This window comes from Mytilus trossulus, chromosome 7 (assembly GCF_036588685.1).
Source record: "Mytilus trossulus isolate FHL-02 chromosome 7, PNRI_Mtr1.1.1.hap1, whole genome shotgun sequence".
NCBI lineage: Eukaryota > Metazoa > Mollusca > Bivalvia > Mytilida > Mytilidae > Mytilus > Mytilus trossulus.
Genome location: NC_086379.1, coordinates 16,469,408 through 16,494,767, shown reverse-complemented (window position 1 = coordinate 16,494,767; position 25,360 = coordinate 16,469,408). Strand labels below are relative to the sequence as shown.

At 32.3% G+C, this 25,360-nt stretch overlaps 1 protein-coding gene across 1 annotated transcript; it reads right to left on the bottom strand.

The window, feature by feature from the left end:
- Positions 1 to 5,558: 5,558 nt before the first annotated feature.
- Positions 5,559 to 24,661, bottom strand: LOC134724710 (jmjC domain-containing protein 8-like). The gene is made up of 8 exons (XM_063587891.1): positions 24,546 to 24,661; positions 21,034 to 21,129; positions 19,169 to 19,314; positions 18,131 to 18,199; positions 16,935 to 17,054; positions 14,719 to 14,786; positions 8,397 to 8,531; positions 5,559 to 7,312 (listed from the first exon to the last, which is right to left on the bottom strand). Exons 1-8 carry the CDS (start codon positions 24,632 to 24,634, stop codon positions 7,232 to 7,234), a joined length of 804 nt encoding a protein of 267 aa, XP_063443961.1. The 5' UTR covers positions 24,635 to 24,661; the 3' UTR covers positions 5,559 to 7,231.
- Positions 24,662 to 25,360: the final 699 nt, after the last annotated feature.

Sequence of the window (25,360 nt, the reverse complement as noted above, 5' to 3'; positions counted from 1 at the left end):
AAAATTGGGGTTAATAAGGATAAAACAGAAGTTGTAGTTTTTCGTAAAGGATGGCAAAGAGTAAACCATTCATGGCATAATAACAATACGGAACTAAAAGTAGTCGATCACTATGTATACCTTGGAGTTCTTCTACATTACAACGGCAAATTTCAACAAACTCAAAAACGCCTAGCGGAACAGGGCAGTAGAGCGCTTGCAGCATTTTGAATTCATTAAGATCTACTTATATTTCACCAGAACAGCAATGTGCTATGTTTGACAGTCTAGTTACGTCTATTTGAAACTACACCTCTGAAGTATGGGGTTTTCATCATGCAAAAGAAATCGAAACTGTACATAATAGATTTTGTAGATTTGTTTTAAAAGTACCCCAAAACACGCCTGTCTGTTGTATTATTGGCGATCTTGGTCAATTACCTATGTATGTTACTAGGAAACAAAAGTTGTTGAAATACTGGGTTAATATTATAAACAAGAAACCAGATATTGTATATGAAATATATCAAGTTCTAGTTGCTGACTGTAATAATGGTAAAGAAAATTGGGCCAGAAATGTTCGTAATTTACTTTTTCAACTTGGATTTAATTATGTATGGTATACACAAGTAAATTTTGATATTTTGAATGAACGTCTGTTAGATCAATTTTATCAGAGCTGGCGTGAGTCTGTAGAGAGCTCTGAAAAACTAATATTGTACAAAATGATAAAAACAGATTTTAAGATGGAACAATATATATCGAAAAATATCAATGTCAAAATGTTGTCTTTATTAAGATTTGGTGTATTAAAACTAAATATTGAAACTGGTCGTTACATAAAACAACGAAGGGAGGATAGAATTTGTAAATGTTGTACTATGCAATGTATAGAGAATGAATATCATTTTATTATGGTTTGTCCAGCATATAGACAGTATAGACTTAAATACTTCTCAAACTATTATCATACGTGGCCAAATATAAACAAACTGTATTCACTACTACAAGTTCAAACAAAAACTGTTATTTGCAATTTGATGTGTTTTTTGCGTGAAAGTTTGAAACTCAGAACTTTCATATTAACGTAGTTATATTTATGTATCTAATTGTCTTTTTTATCAACAAAATGTTCATATTGTTAATTATGACTGTTCTCTGCATTTTCTTATACCTATGTTTTAACATAAATTCATGTTGCTTACACATAATAATGCTGTTATTTAAATGTGCTATAGCATAATTGTGCTTATTGCAATAAACGTATTTATCTTTATTTATTGGTAAACATTTGTGATTATGTGATTACTGGACACCACCACAAGGGACTTATAATACATCTGTCCAAATGAATTAGTTCAGTCTGCTTCATATAGATATATACTTACATCCTGATATAGACAAGTAGTCTTTCCCATTGTACTTTCAATTTCTTGATTGCAATATTCAATGATCAGCTCCTGTATTAAACATTGAGTATATAGTCGAGAAGACATTCTAGATCTTAATTAGACTAGCATATCCTATTATTTTCTTGATGTTGAGTTGCTAATTACAATCAAGCAATTACATTATGTGTTCCCAGTGGTTAAGTTGAAGTTATCCCTTCGAAAGTTTTACAGACACCAGCGGCGGATCCAGAAATTTTCATAAGTGGGGCCCCACTGGCTGACCTAAGAGGGGACCCGCTCCAGTCACGCTTCAATGATTCCTTATATGAGAAACCAAATTTTCCCCCAAAAAGTGGGGCCCCGGGCCCCCTGCACCCTAAATCCGCCTCTGGACATCATCATGATTTGGTCGGCCATTACGGAATATCAATGATACATGATCTCGTATTTTGATTTGGGCTTCGGCTATATATAGTGTTGTACAATCTTTTGTTTTTTATTCATTTTTTGGTTGTTGTTGGGTTTTTTTTAGCTCATCGGACTCAAGTGTCATGTGAGATATTCACGGCGCTTGGAGTCCTGTTGTCTGTTAACTTTTTAAAACATCTTCTCCTCTGAAACTGGCGCTAATTGAAACCAATGGAAAATCTCACGGGTGCAGAAATGTTCAGAATGTTGAGAAATTACTAGTAAACTGTAAGAAGACTTTTCAACATTAATGAAGATTTTTACCATAAATTTGTAAAAAAAAATACGCATTTGATTATTATAGGCAAAACAAATTTTGCATAGGTACTATTTTTGTACTTAAAATCTGTGGTACTGAATATTTACTTTTGATATTAAGTACTTTTTCTTTACTTTAAGATTATTGTGCTATTTGCGTACCTGTTTTTTATAGTACTTGATTTGTACTTAAAATTTTGGTATAGAAATAATACCAAAAGCGATCACAATTTTCCATGTTTGAAAATCATTAAGAGATTTGAAAAAGACATACTATCAAAATGCTGACAATGTGACGTTGTAACCAAAAGTATGTAGTACTTAAATGTTCAAGTACAAATCAAGTACTGTAAAATACAGGTACCTAAATATTACAGTAACAAAATAGTACGGAATATTAGAAGTAGATTTCCAGTACTACAGATTTTTGGTACAGACATAGTACCTAAACAAAAGTAGCTGTGTATAAATGTGTCTACATGGTCGGAATTGTCGGTTTAAAACTGTATAATTTGTAACAACTAAATGGTGATGTTTAACTTTCTGTATGTGTTTTGCAAAATTAAAGAAGATAGAGAGTAACTAAAACAGAAAAACCTTCAGCAATACATGATTACCAAATGAAGATATCTTTTACATGGATTATATTCTATCCTTTAATGTTGAAAATACTCAAACATCCAGAAGAGCGGAACAGGCTCTGTCACTGAAAGCCTCTTTGCCATGTTGTTGTCTATTTACTAGTATATTGGACTTTATAATAAAATTAATCAATTAACTAATTCATTAATTTAATAATTAATTAATTAATTCGTTGGTTTGTTCGTTCGTCCGTTGTCATTCCGTCCATCCATCAGTCAGTCATTAATTCTAATAAATTCATTTATTCATTCCGTCCGTCCGTCCTTCCTCCATCCATCCGTCCATCCATTTGCCGTTCATCCCTCAGTCAGTCTATCCATCCATCCATCTGTCCCTCCCTCCCTCTGTCTGTCCGTCCATTCATACTATGTAGATATGCATATCGATGGGAAATTATAATTCAATTTTTGTTTCTACAAGATATGTTCCTTTGCACTTATTAGCCTAAAGATACTACTGCAGCAGTTTGTCATCACAACTCCTATAAAAATACACACAACAGAACTTCATGAATCTTTGAAGATTATTATAAAATAATATGTAGATATGCATATCCACAAGAATTTTATATCAGTTGACTTTTGGAGAAGATATGAGTCAGTTTGAACTTAGGAATCTAGTGATTTTTTTTAACCCACTGTCCATGTGGAGGCGTGGGGTATGTCTGTGTGATCATAGAGGTTCTTTAATTTTCGAAATTTGGAAATGTTTCTGTCAATTGATAGTATATGAAAGACCAGTCACTACCAAATTTTCTGTTAATGATGTATTTATCATTCTGATTAAGAATAAAAACCTAATGAATTACCTTCAAATTTAACCACAGTTTTTTTTTGTCAAATAACACTTTAAATTCAATACAAGAATTATCACTGATCTTATGCCATTCATATTTTCTAAATCTACTGTTTATAATCTACATTAATCATTATTGGCTGATCTTTTAAAATGTTCTCTAGCATTCTGTGAGTTTTGCATGGCAATAAATAGTCCCCTACTGGTTAAAAATTCTATGTAATGGAACAAAATTCTAATTTCATTTATAACTTGTCCTGGTGTTATCTTAATAAAGAGAGCCGTGGTGTAGTGGTTAGTGCATCGGACTACTAACACAAAGGTTCCTGGTTAAGATTCCTGTCTGGGATGAAAATTTCAGGACCTCAATTTTCGGCTGTCCCTCGACACCATTTGCGAGTATGGTCTTGAGGAAACGATGATAGTCCGTCGGAAGGGGACGATAAATTGTCGGACCCGTGTTAAGAGAGAGCCATATATCTTGCACATTAAAGACACCCTTGTTGATTTCGAAAAAGAGTAGGCTAATGCCACTACAAGGCAGAACTCGCACCCGCAAAGTGGAAAGGGATTAATATATTAAAGTTGCAAAACTTGTTTCCCGATCCACTATAAATAAATATGTTTAAACTAAACTAAAATAAATAAAATGAAAAACAAACTAACCACTAAATTCTTCAAACAATTTACTAAAGAAAAAGAAAAAATCCAAAATTTCATTATCTTTTAAAAATGAGTTATGTCCCTTTGAACAGAAAGCTATAATTTTAGAATAAGTATTTCATCAAAAAATAAATTCTAAGGAAGGTGCTTTAACTGAACAACTGGAAAAGCTTAAATTGTGAAAATCAAACTTAACCTGTAACTTGTCATGATAAAACAATACACCAAATATTTAATCAATATCTTACAGCATGAAGACAAAGTCTGGAAAACCGGACTAACGCATGGACACACAGACAGACAGACGAACAGAGCACAAACCTAAAGTGCCCTTCAACTTTGACTGTAGGGGACTAACAGTAGCACATGTGGTTCATATGCTGATATCCATGATATCTATTAGTGAACTTTTAACCTCTGTTGGTTTCTACTCTAAACAATCAGCACTTCTGTAGAGGTTCTTTCCTTGATAAACCTTCAATATGAAACAACACTAAAACTAAACATTTAAAGACCAAGGATGTATAAAATTGAGAATGGGAACAGGGAATGTGGTAAAAAGGAGAAAAAGCCCCAGACCACCAATATTTCTGGAACAGCACTGTGACCAAAAGGGACATAACAGAAAAGCACATACTATATCTAATGTTAACTTTTCCTGAGGCAGATGGAACTAGCTGTTTCTTGGAAGTTTTAAAACTATTTGTTGATGAACATTCTTAGAGTTGTATATACCCTAAATATCAATGTGGCAGACTATTAATATAATCATACCTAGGGAGCAGACGGTCAGTATTGAACCAATGGAAAATAGTAAAAAAAATAGAGTTTTGTAAATTTGATGCCTTGGATTTATCTTCATCTATATAGTTTTAAATGTAAATTATGGGACAATTGTACATTATATTTGTCTTAGACATTAAAATAAGTTTAAATACTACCAAAAAAGTCTTACTGTTAATGGAAATACAAAATGTATTTTACTCATTGTTGAAGGTGACCTGAAATTGTACACATCTATTTCTTTTTGTTGATTTGATTTAATTTTCGGTGTTTTTACACCACTTTAAAGCATTGCTTTTGGGCCATTTGTGGCGGCCAGTTTTATTGATGGAGAAAGCTGGAGTGCCAAGAGAAATCCACTGACCTTACGATAGGAATATTTCCTTTTGTTTTTATGGTAATTTATTTCATTGATAATCATACCACATCTCCTTATTTCTGTATCAATCAGTCAAGTTCTTTGCTTTATGTTGATATAAACACTACTAAATTGTATGTGCCCTGGTCTTCATGAATAAATAAGTAGACAGATAGCATAAAGCATTTCAAATTTCAAAATGGCTAGGGAAGGTGAAGAAGTCAATATTCAAAATTTTAATTTTTCTTTTTATTGCACTAAATGCACCATTCTGAAGTCAATATCTTGGATAAACTACAGCATTGTACAGTAAAATATATGTTCATGATGAGAGTCTTAAGAAAGATAAAAAAACAAGCATTTGTAGTGGAATACCTTACAAATTAAGAATGACAAGAGTGCTGCTATCTTTAGTCAGAGCTCAGACATAAACAAGTTGATTTGTTTTTGACTTAAAGAAGTCAAAACGTGTATTTATTATAAAATGTGTTTTCAATTTTAGACTTATCTAAGTCAGAAAATGACAGACTTGTTTAGGTCTATTTATGTTGATGAAAAAACTTAATTTTACTTGATGTCCAAAGTACACCACCTATGACAGCAAAAACCTGTTTGAGAGTTCACAAGGACTTGAGCTATCTATATTTAATTATCTAATTGAACATCCTTACTAAACACAGATGATTCCCCATTAAGTGTGGTTCCAGGTGGTTGCAATTTAAGGTTAATTAACATTATCTCCGATTTTTTAGACTCTCATTCATATTTTTCTTTAGAAGACAAAGCATTGTCCTTCAATGTTGTCATTATTTGATTTAGATGCATGACCTCTTTATAAATATGCATGAGTCTTATAGTTAACCAATTTTGAAAACTTATCTACTTGTAGGAGTCAATATTTGCAACTTTTTGATTCTGGTGAATTATTTCTTGCTAAACAATATTTGACTTATTAAAGTCGTATTTTGTCTTGCATTAAAGGGAGAAAAATCCTAAAACTTACAAATGTAGACCTCTATGAGTCAAAAGCAGATTCAGACTTATTTATGTCTGAGCTCTGACTGTTTTTTTGTTACTCCTAAAAAAATAAATATGTCTTGAAATTCTATAAAGTCAAGTTCAAAGAATTGTGAAAATATATAAGAATTTATTCCACATAAAAACTGCCACATTAAATTACTTGATCTTAAATCACATCAACCAGTTGGACAAGTGCTTTCCCTTCCCTTGCAGGTGACATCACCAAATAGTTTTATGGAGTTCTGGTTTTCAGTCTGAATTAAGGCTTAGATTTCCATTAAGTATTTTGTAACATTTTTTGTCTTTTGGTTGTCTTTTGTTTTATGCTGTGGTGTTGGCCACTTTCTCTCAACTTATGAACTTTGAATGTCCCCATGCGTGTTCTCCCTTTTTTTTTTCTCATTTTCTCTTAATACATAATAAATGGTGATAAAAAGACTGATGGCAAGACAGCAGTTAAAAGTTACTACCAACATGACCAATTAAGAACTTATAAAAATAGCAAAGTATCATAAGATGAGAATGATAATTGTTTGAATTATGAATAAAACTATTCAATTTAGCACTAGTATTGGCTATATCCTGGCTGTCAATCATGGTGAAGGAAGCTGGGATGCAGGAGAGAACTAGCGATGGAGAACTCATAAAAATATTAAAGTATCATAAGATGATAATGACAACTGTTTCGAATTATGAATAAAACACCATTTTATCTCTATTGGCTATATCCTGGCTGTCAATTGTGGTCAAGGAAGCTAGAATGCAGAAGAGAACATCCAACCTTCTAAAAACTGACAATCCTCGTCAATAAAGAAGGTATTATAATAACTCATAGAATAGAAAATAAGTTTGTTTATAGTCTTTGTTTGTTTCTTCATCCTAAGAACGTTGAAATAAAAACACTGGCATCTATATTGAGCGTTGCATGCCACCATCTGTCAGGAAAATATATTATCTGCAACAGAAAGTAAGATATTATCAACGAGAAGGCCAAAGGTCACTTATCATTTCAATTTTGGTGGAAATAATACATTGCATTGCCTATAACAAAACATGCATAATATAACAACATTTTAGACTACTGAAAATAAAGTAAAGTAAAAAATTATAAGGAAGACTTAAAAAGCCCATCTGTATCGACTTTTTTTCTTTAGTCTGGTTATTGTTTCTTTGACACCTTCCCCATTTCCATTCTCAATTTTACATAATAATTAATCAAATTTAATCAAGCCTACATATTTTTAAGGGGCCAGCTGAAGGACACCTACAGGTGCATGAGTTTCTCTCTACATTGAAGACCCATGGGTGGGCTTAGGCTGTTGGCTGCTCTATGGTTGGGTTGTTGAACATTGCTTTGACACATTCCCCATTTCCTTTCTCAATTTTATTTTTACTGTTTAAATTAATAATTTTGTGAGTGTGCAATGTGAGCTACAACATTGAAAGTTTTAATTCTGAGTTAAATAAACATCAGCAAGCTCCATAGTTTTTCTTGGGGGAGTAGTACATTTTTCTTGGGGGAGTAGTATGTTTTTCTTGGGGGAGTAGTACGTTTTTCTTGGGGGAGTAGTACGTTTTTCCTCCATTTACAAGGAACTTCCTAACCTTTATAATACTTGGTGAGCCTGAAGGAGAGTTCGTCAATACTATGAATAGAGTATTATTTGTTGGGTACAGGTGCAGATCCAAAAGGGGGGGGGGGGGGGGGTTCCGGGGGTTGACCCCCTTTTTTTGGGACGATCAATTCATTTTAATGGGGACATGTAGTTATGTAGTTGGAACCCCCCCCCCCCCCTCTTTTGTCCTGAGTTAGGAACCCCCCTTTTTAAAATGGCTGTATCCGCCCCTGGGGTACCAACTTGTGTGGATTTGATTGGTATAGGTAATTAGTGAATTTGAATGTTCAACAAAACTTATATTTTTTATAAGATAAAAATATGCACAAAACTATTTTTTTACTCAATCAACAAAAATGGGTATCCATAAAAAATATATGAATTCACAGTAACTAAAAGCTTGATTGAAATAAATATCCTTACCTCTCCTTGATTTATTGTGCATTCTCTTGGTTTATCATCAGGATGAAGATTAGGATAATCTTCAAACAACCATTGCAGGGTAGTTCTGTTGGGATGAAAAGATGGAGTTTTCTCTGGTGGATATAAAAACCAACGCTGAAAACAAATGATTAATACTATTTTACACAAGATTTAGATTTATATTCAACACTTTTTTTGTGCATATTTGAAAGGCATTAGTCCTTTCACAATACCAACTGGCTTAACTTTCTACAAGTTGCAATTGTAGCTACATGTATCACTGCAAACTAATATTTTTCACGAACCCTTAGCTCATTGGTACAGAAAGGTGAAATGTGCTTGTGTGAAGCTAGTGCAGTAAAAAAAAAATATTCATTTATTCTTACAATCCAAAACAACTAATTTTTAGACTGTTCCAAGTAAGGAATATGACAGTTTTTGTCCATTCGTTTTTGATGTGCTTTGTTATTTGATTTTGCCATGAGATTATGGACTTTCAGAATTGATTTTCCTCTAAGTTCAGTATTTTTGTGATTTTACTTTTTACTTCTTTTTTGGCAATTGATAAGTATAGTGCTTGGGATTTATCTAGGAATTATGTAAGTTTTTTTAATATGGGCAGTGTCAGCATGGTCATCTCAAGGTCAGTGTTAAGCAGGGTTTCCCCTGGTTCAATTATTTTTTTCGACACCTCTTTCGCCAAACAATATATTTTTGCCACTTTATTATTTTTTTCGCCAAATAACATAACTATATTTTTCGTTTAAAATTTACATTTTTTTCTACCCCCCTCCCCCTTTCCCTTAAACAAGATGATTTTGCCCATTGTGTCTATGATTATGCTCTCAAACTTATTTTAGAGTTTACATGTTAATGAATAAACCATAAAAATTTACTTTAAAACAACAGATTTTTTTAATTTAAAAGGGAAAACTATTCATTGTATTTTAAACAACTTTTCTAATTGATTGTGCCACTATACTTTCAATAATAAAGAAGATATACGTCCTGGTATATAACAAAATTAATGGACATGTTTTGATTATATAATACCAGTATAGTTCGTAGGGAAAGTTTCTTTAAAAGAAAAATACTGATGTTCCCTTTTGTACTAAGAAGTGTTTTTTACAACAAAACAAAAGCTTTTCATGAAAATCACATGAAATTGATCCCTCGTTTCATGTGTAGTCATTACATTGAAGGGCTACTCTCATTCGAGCCAACCTTTTGGATAGATTTCTTCATAACGACAGTTTTATTTTCTTGACCATCGTAAATGAAAAAGTTGAGACGTAAAACTAGGCTTGAAACACATGTGTCACTCAAACGACTTTAATCAAAGAGCTGAAAGCTCTGAGGAAAAATGACGCCACTGTCTCTAATATTGGGATAGTTTCTTATGGAAGTCTGGATTTTCACATACCGTAATTAGTTTAACAATGCAACATGTCTCGTAAGCATATAACTGATATTCGTATATGTGTGTGCGTGAAGTGAAGGTGACAACTGACTGTTTTTTTTAAGACAAATAAATAGGTCAAGACTACCTGAATTGTTTAAATAAATACCGTAGAAAGGCTTGTATATTTCTCACTGGTACATAGTCTGAATCCGGGTCCATTCACGCCTATTCACATTTACGCCCACTCATGTTCGCCCCCTTTCACTTTCACACCCTACATGTTCGCACCTACTCTTAATTGGTTTTGTGTTTAATAACTCTGTAAGCAAGTGTTTTCTTATAAGTATAATTGTTGTCATTGTCTCAAAATAAAGTGAGACAGCATTTTTTTTTGTGTTGAATAAATCTTAATCATGTTTTGGATAGCGTATTGTTAAAAATAATAATAATTCTTTCTAAATAAGGTGGTATTTTGTCAACGTTTTATTTTGTGTTGAATAACTCTTAATCATGTTTTGGTTAGTGTATTGCTATAACTTTGTTTCATTGACTTGTTTCAAAATGAAGTGCGATTCTGACTATGTTTTTTTCTGTGTTGAATAAATTTTATCATGTTTTGGTTATAATAGTGGATTGCTATATTTTGGTTCCTATATTTTATTGTTTCATTGTTTCAGATCAAAGGGACCAAGCTGTTAAAAACAATTATCTTTTATGTTTTTCCTTTAAAATCTTCAATGTTTTACTCATACCAAGCTATAAATACATTCAGTATTTACACCAAAGCAATTTAAAACAACAATCATGATTTTCTAATTATTCAACTTGAATTTTAATTAAAATTGGGTGCGAACGTGAGAGGTGCGAACCTGTAGGGTGTGAAAGTGTATTGGGCACGAACAAACCTGATACCACATAGTCTGAACCCCCTTCTCCCACAAAATATTAAGTACATAATCTTTTTGTTACTGTTAAGGTTCTAATGAAACTCAGGTAATTTCAAACATTTGTCAAAGAATTCTAGTCAAACCGGCACCTGGTTAAATTGGCACCTGGACAAATCAGCACCTGGTTAAATCGACACCTGATATAGTCAATTCATCACCCATGTTAAATATATATTTTTAACAGTATTTTAAGCAAAAAGAGTTAAATACTAACTTTCACATTTTTGTGTGTTCATGTACATTTTGTATATCTTTATTTAAACTTTACTGAAAAAAAATCACCTTAAATTTGCTAATTATTTGCCATAAAAGTTTGATTTATTGAAAGGGACTCATAGTTTTCCATTTTATTTTAATAATTGTCTAATTGTTAAAACAACAGCTTGTGTAAGGGCTTCGTTGTTTACCTTTATACACAACAACATATTCACTATCTACTTGGTAACAGTTATTAATTAATTGAATAGAAAATATTATAACAAATATTATTGGATGCCAAATTGACGTCAAATAGGTGCCGATTTGACTAGATGCCAATTTAACCAGGTGCCGACTTGACTTGACTTGTACGTTTCAATTCCTCTGGGATCGTTTGCAGTATTTTCTTGAGAAAACCTATTTTCCATCATTAAAGAGAAGAAGAAACTGCTTGAAAATGATTCTGGAACGCTTCATGATTGTTAAAATAAGTTTTATTCACTCAAAAAATAATGTTTAAACAGGAAGTTTCAAATGCACGGGTAAAAGAAGAAATTAACAGGTTAGAGTGGAAATCCGTACATGACAGATATCACTATAGTACGACTTTGAAAGTAAAACAGTTCCATCCTTTTGTAAAACAGTCATTATTATACCTATCACATTAATGTTTAAAGGGACTTAAGCTTATTCAAACCATATAAGTCGGTATGAAACACCAAAATGGAATGAACAATAACCGATTACGTTTTGTAGTTTACAAATTCTAAACTGGTTCCCGACAAACTACAACACTTTGTTCGAGTGTAGTGGAATACAAGCAGAAACCAGTTAGTTTGTAAAATAGTAAATATGAAACCAAGTGTAAACTGGTTCCTGGCTGATTACTACACAATGATCATGCATAATGATAACACAAGCAGATTCCAGTTTGTATGGAAAATAGTAAATACGAAACCAAGCGCGGTAGGCAGAGAAATGTAATGAAGTTCAGGTCGCCAGTAATGGAACAATGACTGCTTCATTTTCCAAAAACGTCTTCCTTATCAATTACTGATATTTAAGTCAAAGGATAATTAAAGTTTTAAATCCGAGATTTTTCTTGCTTTTGGACATTTTTCGTCACAACAACAGCTTTCTTTTTTAAACTATCTTTAAAAGCTGAGGAGACATCAAAAGTTTGCTTCAAACACGTGCGTAGCAAAGTGGTAAATAAATTTTGTATGTGACATTTAGCAGAAGCCATTTAACCATATCATTTTGTCAAACAATTCAATCAACACCTTTATTAATTGTTGTCGATAGCTATAAAATGCAATCAGCTGATTATTGATTTTCTGTCCAAAATTTAATGAGGTCAAGGTGAATTCCGAGTATTGTCTGATCAGGTAAAGTCAGAGAAACTCTAAACCAGATGCTCCGCAGGGCGTAGCTTTATACGACCGCAGAGGTTGAACCCTGAACAGTTGGGGCAAGTATGGACACAACATTCAAGCTGGATTCCGCTCTAAATTTGGATTGTGATTAAATAGTTGACACAGCATAGGTTTCTGACACAGAATGAATGTATTCAAATGAACTTAAAATTTTTGTTTTCTCTTAGAGCAATTCACTATGCTGTTGAATATTAATCCTCTCAAAAAAATGTTTGAAGAAATTTTCTTTTTATTTATGAAATTTCAAATGAGAAAAATTTAACCCAATTTTTATTCACATCCCCCTTTCCCTTATTCCAAAACTAATTTCAATTAAAATATTCTAATGGAGTTTGCAACAATTACTACTCATTTAAATACATGATGTAAATGAACTGCTTGTTATCACTGAATGGTAAAGATTATTTAAATTTATCAGTTGGTAGTAAAAAGTGAATATACATTGCATATTGTATGTAACAAAGATTTAAGTTGATTCTGGACAAAGAAAGATAACTCCAATTAAAAAAAATTCTTGCAGATATTTCTTGCTTACTATACTGGACAAAGAAAGATAACTCTTAATTAAAAAAAAATTTGCTATTTCACAATATTGTGAAATTAGATATTTCTTGCCATTGCACAATACTGTGCAATTGAAAAGACTTGCTATTGCACAATACTTAATATAATAATTTTAGATCCTGATTTGGACCAACTTGAAAACTGGGCCCATAATCAAAAATCTAAGTACATGTTTAGATTCAGCATATAAAAGAGGCCCAAGAATTTAATTTTTGTTAAAATCAAACTTAGTTTAATTTTGGACCCTTTGCACTTTAATTTAGACCAATTTTAAAACTGGACCAAAAATTAAGAATCTACATACACAGTTAGATTTGGCATATCAAAGAACCCCAATTATTCAATTTTTAATGAAATCAAACAATGTTTAATTTTGGACCCCGATTTGGGCCAACTTGAAAACTGGGCCAATAATCAAAAATCTAAGTACATTTTTAGATTCAGCATATCAAAGAACCCCAAGGTTTCAATTTTTGTTAAAATCAAACTAAGTTTAATTTTGGACCCTTTGGACCTTAATGTAGACCAATTTGAAAACGGGACCAAAAATTAAGGATCTACATACACAGTTAGATTCGGCATATTAAAGAACCCCAATTATTCAATTTTGATGAAATCAAACAAAGTTTAATTTTGGACCCTTTGGGCCCCTTTTTCCTTAACTGTTGGGACCAAAACTTCCAAAATCAATACCAACCTTCCTTTTATAGTCATAAACCTTGTGTTTAAATTTCATAGATTTCTATTTACTTATACTAACGCTATGGTGCGAAAACCAAGAAAAATGCTTATTTGGGTCCCTTTTTGGCCCCTAATTCCTAAACTGTTGGGACCGAAACCCCCAAAATCAATACCAACCTTCCTTTTGTGGTCATAAACATTGTGTTTAAATTTCATTGATTTCTATTTACTTTAACTAAAGTTATTATGCGAAAACCAAGAATAATGCTTATTTGGGCCCTTTTTTGGCCCCTAATTCCTAAACTGTTGAAAATAAAACTCCTAAAATCAATCCCAACCTTTATTTTGTGGTTATAAACCTTGTGTCAAAATTTCATAGATTTCTATTAACTTAAACTAAAGTTATAGTGCGAAAACCAAGAAAATGCTTATTTGGGCCCTTTTTGGCCCCTAATTCCTAAAATGTTGGGACCAAAACTCCCAAAATCAATACCAGCCTTCTTTTTATGGTCATAAACCTTGTGTTAAAATTTCATAGATTTCTATTCACTTTTACTAAAGTTAGAGTGCGAAAACTAAAAGTATTCGGACGACGACGACGACGACGACGACGCCAACGTGATAGCAATATACGACGAAAATTTTTTCAAAATTTGCGGTCGTATAAAAAGTAAATAAACAAGATGGAGGAAAATAAATCGTTCAATATATTTCTTTTGCCAAAGTCTTTCGCAAATGACGAATTTTTATCGCCACAAATTGCGAAAATGGCGACCGCCAGCAGAAACCCTGGTGTTAAGATTAATTCTTAATTCAGTATTTGTAGCAAATTCAGTATCAAATTTAATTAGTTTCATCATGTTCATGCAAACAACATAACTCCTCCTTCCCTATGTTTTGTCAAAGAACACACCAGTTATGTTATACCAGATTACACACTGTATAGTTATATATAGTACACAATGTCAAGTTTAAGTACACAATGTATAGTTATAGTACACAATGTCAAGTTTAAGTACACAATGTATACTTATAGTACAAAATGTTAAGTTATCTTTAATATGGTGCAGTATAATTTTTTTTTTATAAAATACCTTTCTTCCATAAATAACTTCACCAAAACCTGGACCATGAAAATGAAATGGTACACCAGTTCCTGCATCTAAAAAATGTATCATCAACTATTGCAAATTTTCATATTTCACTAATATTTAGCAAAAATTCCAAATAAAATGAAATTTTCACAGTTTCTTGTTGCAGTTATTTAGCATATTCAAGCTTTCATAAATTACCAATTAGTCGAAGGAAGAATAAAATAAAACTGTTGTGAAATCATGCAATTATAGGCGACAAAAAGTGGCAGACATTCTTTGTTGCCATTATAATTGCAATGTTTCCCTCGCAATTATGAATAAATGAACTATACAAGAATTGCAAAAAATGGGGGGCATACACCTTTCTTTCTTCTTTTTTTTCGCATCAAGCAGAAAGTCTATTTTTATTTAAAGCTTAAGAAAGTATTTGTGTTTTTTGACACAAAATAATATTGCTGTGTACTGTTAATGGAACATCTTTGTGTAAGCATTCTCACAGTCATGACTGTAGACCAAAAGGTTGTACAAATCTTTAAATATGCCCTGCAGTAGATTTTCCTCGCTTTCAAAAACAGAATTTTGATTCGGTTGAGGTTTATTTTTAATTCATGCAACAGATTTGATCCTTTTTTACGCATATTATGAGTATTACGGATGCGTTTTTATTTGCTCTTTTACTGACTTTGTATGATTCTAATACTTTTTAAAAAAAAATCAACTATATTTTTGGTAAATTTTATGTATTTCTGTAAATTTGCACAGGCAACAAAAAGCCACAAATGTACATGCTTATTTCTATAAATATGACCTTGTGCTTTAAAAGAACTAGATATCATTGAGATGGGAGCCATCTCTGTGGGCCCTGCTGTCAATAACGTGGGGTAAATAAGTTGTATGGATAATCTGATATGAAGCATTATTTGAAGTTACAAATGTATTACATACATGTAGTCTTATGTGTGATTTTATTCTAAGATTTTAAATTAAAACTGATAAATATTCTCAACTTACTTTCATAGTATAATAGTGATATGACTGCATGATGTGAACTCATTGTTGACTACTCTAAGGTGACTTCTGGATATATGGATTGATGTTTGAACAATATGTTTAAAGGAGCTGCCTAATTGATATTTGTCACATATTTTTAGAATTATGCCTTCAATATATTATGACCCACCAAGTATAAAGTATGAAATATTAACGGTTCTCGAGAGATAGAGCTGACACAATTTGTTAAGAACAATGGACGGATGGACAGACCAAGGGACTGACCTTTGACCTAGGATGCATACATTATGACACATTCTCTAGTGTTGGTTAATATATATGTTAAGTTGAAAATGTTTGTCAGGTATAAAGTATGAAATAATAACAGCTGTCCTCTCAAAGTATAGTGTGGATCAAATTTGTTAGCGATGGACAGACCAACAGACAGACCTTTGACCTAGGAAGTTGTACATAAATCATGACACACCCTCTGGTGTTGGTTAAAATGGATGTCAAGTATAATATTTGAAATCATAACGGTTCTCAAGATATAGAGCGGACACGATCTTCACCACAGGACACGTGGTTGTCAACTGAAACCAAAGTTTTTGACCTTGACCTTTGATCTAGGAAGTTGTATATACATCGTGACACGTCCTCTGGTGTTGGTCAATAAACATATTAAGTATTAAGTATAAAATCATAACGGTTCTCTAGATATGGAGCAGACAGGATCTTCACCACAGGACACAGGGTTGTCAACTGAAACCAAAGTTTTTGACCTTGACCTTTGATCTAGGAAGTTGTATATACATCATGACAACCCTCTGGTGTTGGTTAAAATGGATGTCAAGTATAAACTTTGAAATCATAACGGTTCTCAAGATATAGAGCAGACACGATCTTCACCACAGGACACAGGGTTGTCAACTGAAACCAAAGTTTTTTTACCTTGACCTTTGACCTAGGAAGTTGTACATACATCATGACAACCCTCTGGTGATGGTTAATAAACATGTAAAGTATAAAGTATGAAATCATAATGGTTCTCTAGAAATGGAGCGGACACAAAGTGTTACGGACAGACAGACAGACAGACGGACGGACAGACAGACAGACGGACGGACAGACGGACGGACAGACGGACAGACTGATCACTATAGGGCGACCCGCCTAAACTAAAGGCGGGACCCTAATAACCCAAATATTGTTTAGATCATAAATACCTGCAACACCAAAGCTGTAAGCCCCCGTCATAAATGGTAACTTATAAGGTGGTGGTTTATATCTGTTAAAAACATCTTCCCATTCTGTATAATTATTGTCACCAAACCAGTAAAATGTTTCTAAAATAAAAATATATAAAATTTAATTTGTAAGTATGTAGAGAAATAACTGATAAGCTTGATTAGTAATTTTTTCCATGGAGAAAAACTACATGGCTATTTCACAAAATTTTGTAAGATCTTATAATTTGCATACAATTTGGACATGAAAGTTGAAAAAAATGCTTTTTCTTCTGACATTCTTTAATAAATGCACATTTCAGGTGTTCATATGGAATATATATTAATAATAGCTAACAATTTTTTAAATTATTCTAAATCATCCACAATTCCTTCAAATATGCCTATATTTATGCCATATAAAGTTCCATATTAATATCTTAGTACATGTATTAGTAATAAAATAGAAGTTTGATTTAATCACCTTGTATGTTATTAAGAGTTCTAGGTAATAAGATAAAAAAACATAACAAAAGAGAGCACACTAAATTGTCTTGCCTTATTTGCTGATCAAGATAGAATTTTTAGTCAAAAGTTCTATAGAGAAAAGTTTTACTACAAAGGTCAGATAATCTAAATATAATTATCAATGATGCATAAAAATGAGGTTGAGGTCAGATAAAATATGCCAAGAAAGACAGTTTCAGCTTACAACTATTTCAAACACCAACTATATTGTGGATCATGTTGATATATGAGAGGCGGTAGGAGGGGTCCTGATCCCGAAATCCCGAGATAAAAAACACCTGATCCCGAAATCCTGGGCTTAAAAACACGAAATCCAGAGGTTCCGAATTTCGAAAAAAGAATTCCCTGAACCTGACAGAGTCAATCCCGAAATCCTGAGCTTAAAAACACCTGATCCCGGAGTCCGGATAAAGGTCCTATCCCCCCTCATATATTGCTAAAAGTATCTGAAAACCCGACCTTAGCATGAAAACTTAGTATTGATTAACAATAATCATGAAAATTATCTTACGGTCGGAAAAATCAGCTAGATGTGCATGTTCACCTTTAATACAAGCAATACAGTGGACAAAAAAAATGCTTATTTGTTTCCCATAAAGCTGGGAGAGAAAAAGATGATATCATACAAATAACAATCAGCCCTTATAAATGGTTTATAAAATACATACCATTTCCAAGCATGGTTAAGGTCTGAGGTTTCATAACATTTTCTATATAATACTTTAATGATACATCTCCTGAAATTAAAACATTATCTGTCACTCATAATCAGATAATCATTTATTCAACCTAATGCATCACCAATACATTTGCACAAAAAAACTTCCCATTTACATGCAGCTTTTTATTACAGCCCCACAACTTTTTTTCTAGTAATAAATACAAGCATGACAAGCAGCATTAATAATAAGAACAATGCAAGAAAACTGGTATTTATACAATTCCAGAAGCACATTGGTATAAAATATAAATACAAAGAAAAAATCTATGTTGTTTAGAGTCTGTTGAAAGGTTGTTTTAATGGCAATCTTATCTCCTTATTTTATATTAGTATGTTATAATTTTAAGTCAGCTTTTACTGCTGCCAAATTAACAAGCAGGTATCTGTTTAGAAGACTTTTGATGCTGAAAAATTGATTGATTACCCTAATTCATTTTATTATCAGGACTATAAGGACCCTGATGGAAATAAGCTTACCCATACTGTTAAACCCCTCCGCATTTTTGCGCCTGTCCCAAGTCAGGAGCCTCTGGTCTTTGTTAGTCTTGTATTATTCTTAATTTTAGTTTCTTCTGCTCCATTTCAAGTTTAGTATGGCGTTCATTATCACTGAACTAGTATATATTTTTGTTTGGGGGCTAGCTGAAGGATGCCTCCAAGTGCGGGAATTTCTCGGGGCATTGAAGACCTATTGGTGACCTTCTGCTGTTGTTTGTTCTAAAGGTTAGGTTGTTGTCTCTTTGACACATTCCCCATTTCTATTCTGAATTTAATTGTTTGCTTTAATGGTTCATCCTTGGGTTAAGGCATTAGTGCACTAGTACCTATGTAACAGTCATTGCTATATTTTGAGGCTGTATTTTGCATTTGTATATATATGTATTGCCTCTACCTGAATAAATATTATTATTATATTAATTATTATAACAATTCATTTGGACAAAAACTTGGTTGGTAAATATAATGTGTTTGAATCATTACTTACTTTTTTCATATGAGTATGTGTTAGCTGAGCTTAGTCTTATCTTTTTAGTCCCATGATTTCGTATCAATTCATCCTTACTACAAATTTGGTGAAATTTTCTGTTATCTGTGGCACCTTTTATAACTACAGGACTTTGGTGAGCATATCTGTAGAGAAAAACAAGATTTTGTGAGCATATCTGTAAAGTAAAACAGGACTTTGGTGAGCATATCTGTAAAGTGAAACAAGACTTTGGTGAGCATAGATCTGTAAAGTAAAACAAGATAAAAGTAAGCAAATCTGTCAAGTAAAACAAGATAAAAGTAAGCAAATCTGTCAAGTAAAACAAGATAAAAGTAAGCAAATCTGTCAAGTAAAACAAGATAAAAGTAAGCAAATCTGTCAAGTAAAACAGGACTTTGGTGAGCAAATCTGTCAAGTAAAACAAGACTTTGGTGAGCAAATCTGTAATTTGAAACACGATTTTGGTGAGCATATCTGTAAAGTAAAACAAGATAAAAGTAAGCATATCTGTAAAGTAAAACAAGACTTTGGTGAGCATATCTGTTAAGTGAAACAAGATTTTGGTGAGCAAATCTGTAATTTGAAACACGATTTTGGTGAGCATATCTGTAAAGTAAAACAAGACATTGGTGAGCATATCTGTAAAGTAAAACAAGACTTTGGTGAGCATATCTGTAAAGTGAAGCAAGATTTTGGTGAGCAAATCTGTAAAACGAAACAATATTTTGGTGAGCAAATCTGTAAGTGAAACAAGATTTTGGTGAGCAAATCTGTAAAGTAAAACAAGACTTTGGTGAGCATATCTGTTAAGTGAAACAAGGTTTTGGTGAGCAAATCTGTAATTTGAAACACCATTTTGGTGAGCATATCTGTAAAGTAAAACAAGACATTGGTGAGCATATCTGTAAAGTGAAGCAAGATTTTGGTGAGCATATCTGTAAAGTAAAACAAGATTTTGGTGAGCCTATCAGTAAAGTAAAACAAGACTTTGGTGAGCATATCTGTAAAGTGAAGCAAGATTTTGGTGAGCAAATCTGTAAAACGAAACAATATTTTGGTGAGCAAATCTGTAAGTGAAACAAGATTTTGGTGAGCAAATCTGTAAAGTAAAACAACACTTGTATGAGCATTGCTAGCATGTTAAAAAAGACATTAAATCAACAGCTACAATGTATATTGTAAAATAAGATTAACTTTAGCACTTTTGTAAGGTATAATTAGGTTTAAAATAGTCTAAATGGCTCCGCCAGCATCTTGAGAAAATTAGTGATATTGATATTGACCTAAAAACTGGTACAAAGTTCCTCTTACATCATGTACATGTATGAAGTGATCATAAGTGCATTTTTTGTTTAAAGTTGCTTTCTAACCATTATTGATTTCACTATTAAAGATATCCCAAAAAGTCAACAGTTCATTAAAATAATATTTAAAGGCAATAAATCTATTCTTGCCATAAAGGAATGGTTTGACATACAAAATTTATAACTAACAAAACCATTTTTTGCTCTAATCATATTTTCCTATCTACATTGTACAATGTTGTACGTGTACTACATTTTTAAATACATTAGACAAATATTTTAACACAAAGCATGGTATATACCCATATTGGTCATGTTGGTTGATAAATCATATTATACATTGTAGATCTGTTTGTTGATAAAAAAAAACAGTGTAACAAAATTAACAAATCCTAGTAGAAAACATTAATCAATCTTTTGGAGTAAAACAAGCCTCTATCGTCAGTGATTGAACATGTTGCAATGTCTCATGTTTCAATAATAGGGACAGTACAGCATCTACATGAAACCTTGTGATTTTATATCTTTTTTTTATCATATTAGATTAACAAAACTAACCTTTTAATAAATTCTTCTTGTGATAATTGACTTGCATCTCTTATATCTATATTACAAGGTCCTTCAAAAGCTAGTATTGATGATTCATCAGTAGCCCTGAAAATGTATATTCACATTATTAAGAATGTCAAGGTTAAAACCAGGTCCATCAAAAGCTGAGGTATTGATGATTCATCAGTAGCCATGAAAATGTATATTCACATTAATAAGAGTAAAAACAAGGTCCTTCAAAAGCTAGCTACATGTATGTTCATTTCATAACATTGAAAGCAAACTTAAGTTTGAGAATGTGGAGAAGTGAAACTAAAAATTCAGCAATTTATCCATAATTTTGTAATGGCGAAAGGGGAACAGTAATAATGACAACACTAAAATTCAAACTCAATCTGATTTTTTTTTGGTAATAAGTATTGTGTAGTCATGGTAGTATAAGTTTCATAACATTTGGTTGATGCAAAAAAAAGTAAGACAATGGAAACGAAAAATTCAGCAATTTTCCATGTGTTAATTAAAGGGAATAACTCTATGATGGGATGGAGAGTTGTCTCATTGGCACTCACTTTATATCTTCTTATATCTATATACATACACTCATGACAGTGTTGCTACCAAAAATGGAACTTGACTTGTGTTTTGTGGTAATCATATAAAAAAGAAGATGTGGTATGATTGCCAATGAGACAACTGTCCACAAGAGACCAAAATGACACAGACATTAACAATTATAGGTCACTGTACGGCCTTCAACAATGAGCAAAGCCCATACCGCATAGTCAGCTATAAAAGGCCTTGATAAGACAATGTAAAACAATTCAAACGAGAAAACTAACAGCCTTATTTATACATGTTATATATAAAAATGAACGAAAAACAAATATGTAACACATAAACAAATGACAACCACATGCACTGAATAACAGGCTCCTGACTTGGGACAGACACATACTTAAATAATGTGACGGGGTTAAACATGTTAGTGGGATCCCAACACTTCCCTAACCTGGGACAGTGGCATAACAGTACAACATAAGAACGAACTATAAAAATCAGTTGAAAAAGGCTTAACTCATCAAATGGACAAAAATACAAGTGGACATGGCCGGGTCATTGTACATACCGACAAAAAAGACACTGGGAACAGATCTAAGAGTACTCACAGTTATCTCACTGCTAGTTCAAAGCCAATAACAACTATAATAAAACAAATCATGCATCTAAGACTAAACTATCAATCTGTATACATACAACTGGCAACATCCAATGGATTTAGTGTAAAAATGTCATACACAGCCAGAGAAAAATTAAACATGACCTTGTGCAATGCCAAGTTACAGGTATCGACAGATTGTATATCCATGAATGTGTATTTATATATATGTATATAACATTGAATGATCTTATTAGTGTTGAATTGGTAACCTTTTAGAATAAGCATTGTTTCATTACATTTGGTTGAGGCAAACTAAAGTTAGAAAACAGAAACCAAAGGAGTAGGGCCGGTATTAGGGCTAGATTTTTACCTCAAATTTCAGGTTCATCTGAGGAAAGACACTTTTTAAACACTGGAGTGTCTATTTCAGTTGATTCAAATAGTTTGTGTGGAAGATTTGAACTGATTTTGTCATTAAAAATGCCTTGATTCAAGCTTAAATATGAAAAAAAAACTATCAAATATGCCCAAAAATGTCACTTCTCAGATTGCTTTTGTCAAAAATGAAAGTGGCAGCATCCATGTTCATCCTCAACCTTCATATATTTTATGTATTATCATCAAATACAACTTGCATTTCAATATCAAGGATGAACACAAATGTGGCCACTTTCATTTAAGACAGAAACTGTCTTAAATTTAACTAAAATTGTGAAGATTTCAGTTATTTAGCATGACTTAATGATGCTATAAATACCCGATATGTGTGCATTGTATTGTAAAAAAACAGCACCCATTTATGTAGCAGAAGCATTTCCAATGAATTTAGAACTAAAAGTTTCGATTTTAACAAATTTTGTAAAAGTAAAAACTGCTATATTTTGGGGACTACTCCTTCAGGACGTAAAGACAGCGGGACCAAAATAATCTATTTATGAAATATCTGATGTAAAATGGTAAAGAAAATATATAATTATTAAGAGAAAAAGTCAAAAAATTATCATCCAACAACAGTCAAAGATATTACTCTATAGGGTTATTACAGAAAATAACTTGCGTGTGTTATTACAGATACTTTCATGAGTTGTCTACTCTTTATTCCTTAAATTTTCTAAATCTGTAATAACATATGTTTGTTATTTGTAAAATTATTTCATTTATAGTGGGCTCTAGGGAACTCTTGAGACTTTGCACAGAAACTAAATGCATAGCCTTGAAAACTAATTTTTTAATTAAATTAATTTATTTTTGATTAACCATGGTAAATCAATGAGACGAGGCTATTAAAGAATAAACTAAGCTGTGATAACAAGGCTAGGTTATTAAAGGAATGTAACTTATAATATAAAACACTTGGGAATTACTGAGAAACTTGCACAGAACCTCATTACATGCTCTGGTCATTATTTCTTACAATAAATTCAAATACATTGTAATTAAGCATGATGTATGTCTTCAGCAAATGCTTTGAAGTGATATAGAGAAGCTGTGATAACACCCTTTAGTTATTACAGGCATATTTTTTCTGTAATAACATATAGGTGTACTATGCAAAATTGGCAAACTATGAACTGTTATATGAGGAAGAAGTCCCCAATTACGATAGAAAAATCAATAAAAAAAAAATTTAAAAAAATCGGGGAAAATTTCCCGAATTTTTCATTCTACTAATGAACTCAAAATCGTTAACTTTTTTTTCCAGATCTACTTCCTGTTCCAGTTTTCCCCGCATTTGCGCAGATATCTGTCTTGTTTGCATGAGACTTTGAAATTTTTTTATATTTATCAGTCTAGTAAAATATAAGATTGGAACTCAATACAAATTCAATTTTGATAATTGTTTGATATGGAAAAAAACCGTTACCTGATGAAAGCGTTTCTTTTGTTTACATCCAATATGACGTCATAACTTAAAGAACGTCACAGCTAAATCCCTAACAACAGAACCAAAATCGGGAAAGTAACGCACGGTTTTTCGGTTTCTTTTATTAACATGTTTGAATTAAAAAAAATAAAACATACAGACTTCGTCCCCATTTACAGGTTATGCCTGCCTCATATTATCTTTCAATAGTTAAGTATACATATAGACAAAAGTAATATCAATAGAACTTTTATACATTTTAACTAAACTAATGATGTATATTGTCCCTTTTAAACATGTACAATGTAACATACATATGTTATAACTATTCTTTGAATATTTAGTTCACAATAACAAATGTATGTTATTTTTCTGTAATAACCCTATAGAGTTATATCCCTGACTGAACAAAGGCAACAGTCGTATTCATGATAGTCATATCAAGGATTTGTATAGTTAGACAAATCCTTGGTCATATACCAATAACTATTCACATACCATCCACCGTTGTCTAATGACACACAAATTGAACAAACAATAAGTGTAAATATTATATGTACAAGAAGTAGGTACCACACGTCACACATAACGAAGTAAACAAGCTGGTAATTAGTCAAACCTCAATACTGGATTATAAACTCGGATCAACTTCCAAAGCAAGACAGTCGGATATCCGTGTTTTTTCCCAGTTGGCGTACGCCGGTTTGGGAAACTTGACCCGAAGATGATAATCGACGTATCTTGCATAGATATCGTTTTAATGAATTTCTTATCACTTCTTATTTCTTATGTAGCGTTCTATAAAACACTAAAACGAATAACTATACAATAAAAGAATAGAAATTGGGAATATGTCAATTTCGACAACAACCCGACGAAAGAACAGACGGTCTTCAATGCAACGAAAAGATTTGTAAGCAGTCTTATAATTTAGTAAGCTTTGGTCATACCAAGTTTTATTAAGATTATTTTGTCTTTTCCTATCCTAGATTTCTCATGTATGTTACAGTTGTGATGTTACACTATTGTTTCAGGAAAGGGTGAAGGTTGGTACCGTTTAAACCTGCTGCCTTTGATTGCACCTATCATAAGTCAGGAACCTCGTTGTTTTTAACGGATGTCAAGTTGGTTCAATATTCAACATTCAACATTCAACATTCAATTTTTTTTTTTTTTTTTTTTTTTTCTCGTATCCATATTCTACGGAAGCCCTGGAGTGCCATGCAAAAAAAAAAATTCAACTTGTGCGCACAAGTTACCAACTTGCGCGCACAAGTTACAAACTTGCGCGCACAAGTTACTATCTTGTGCGC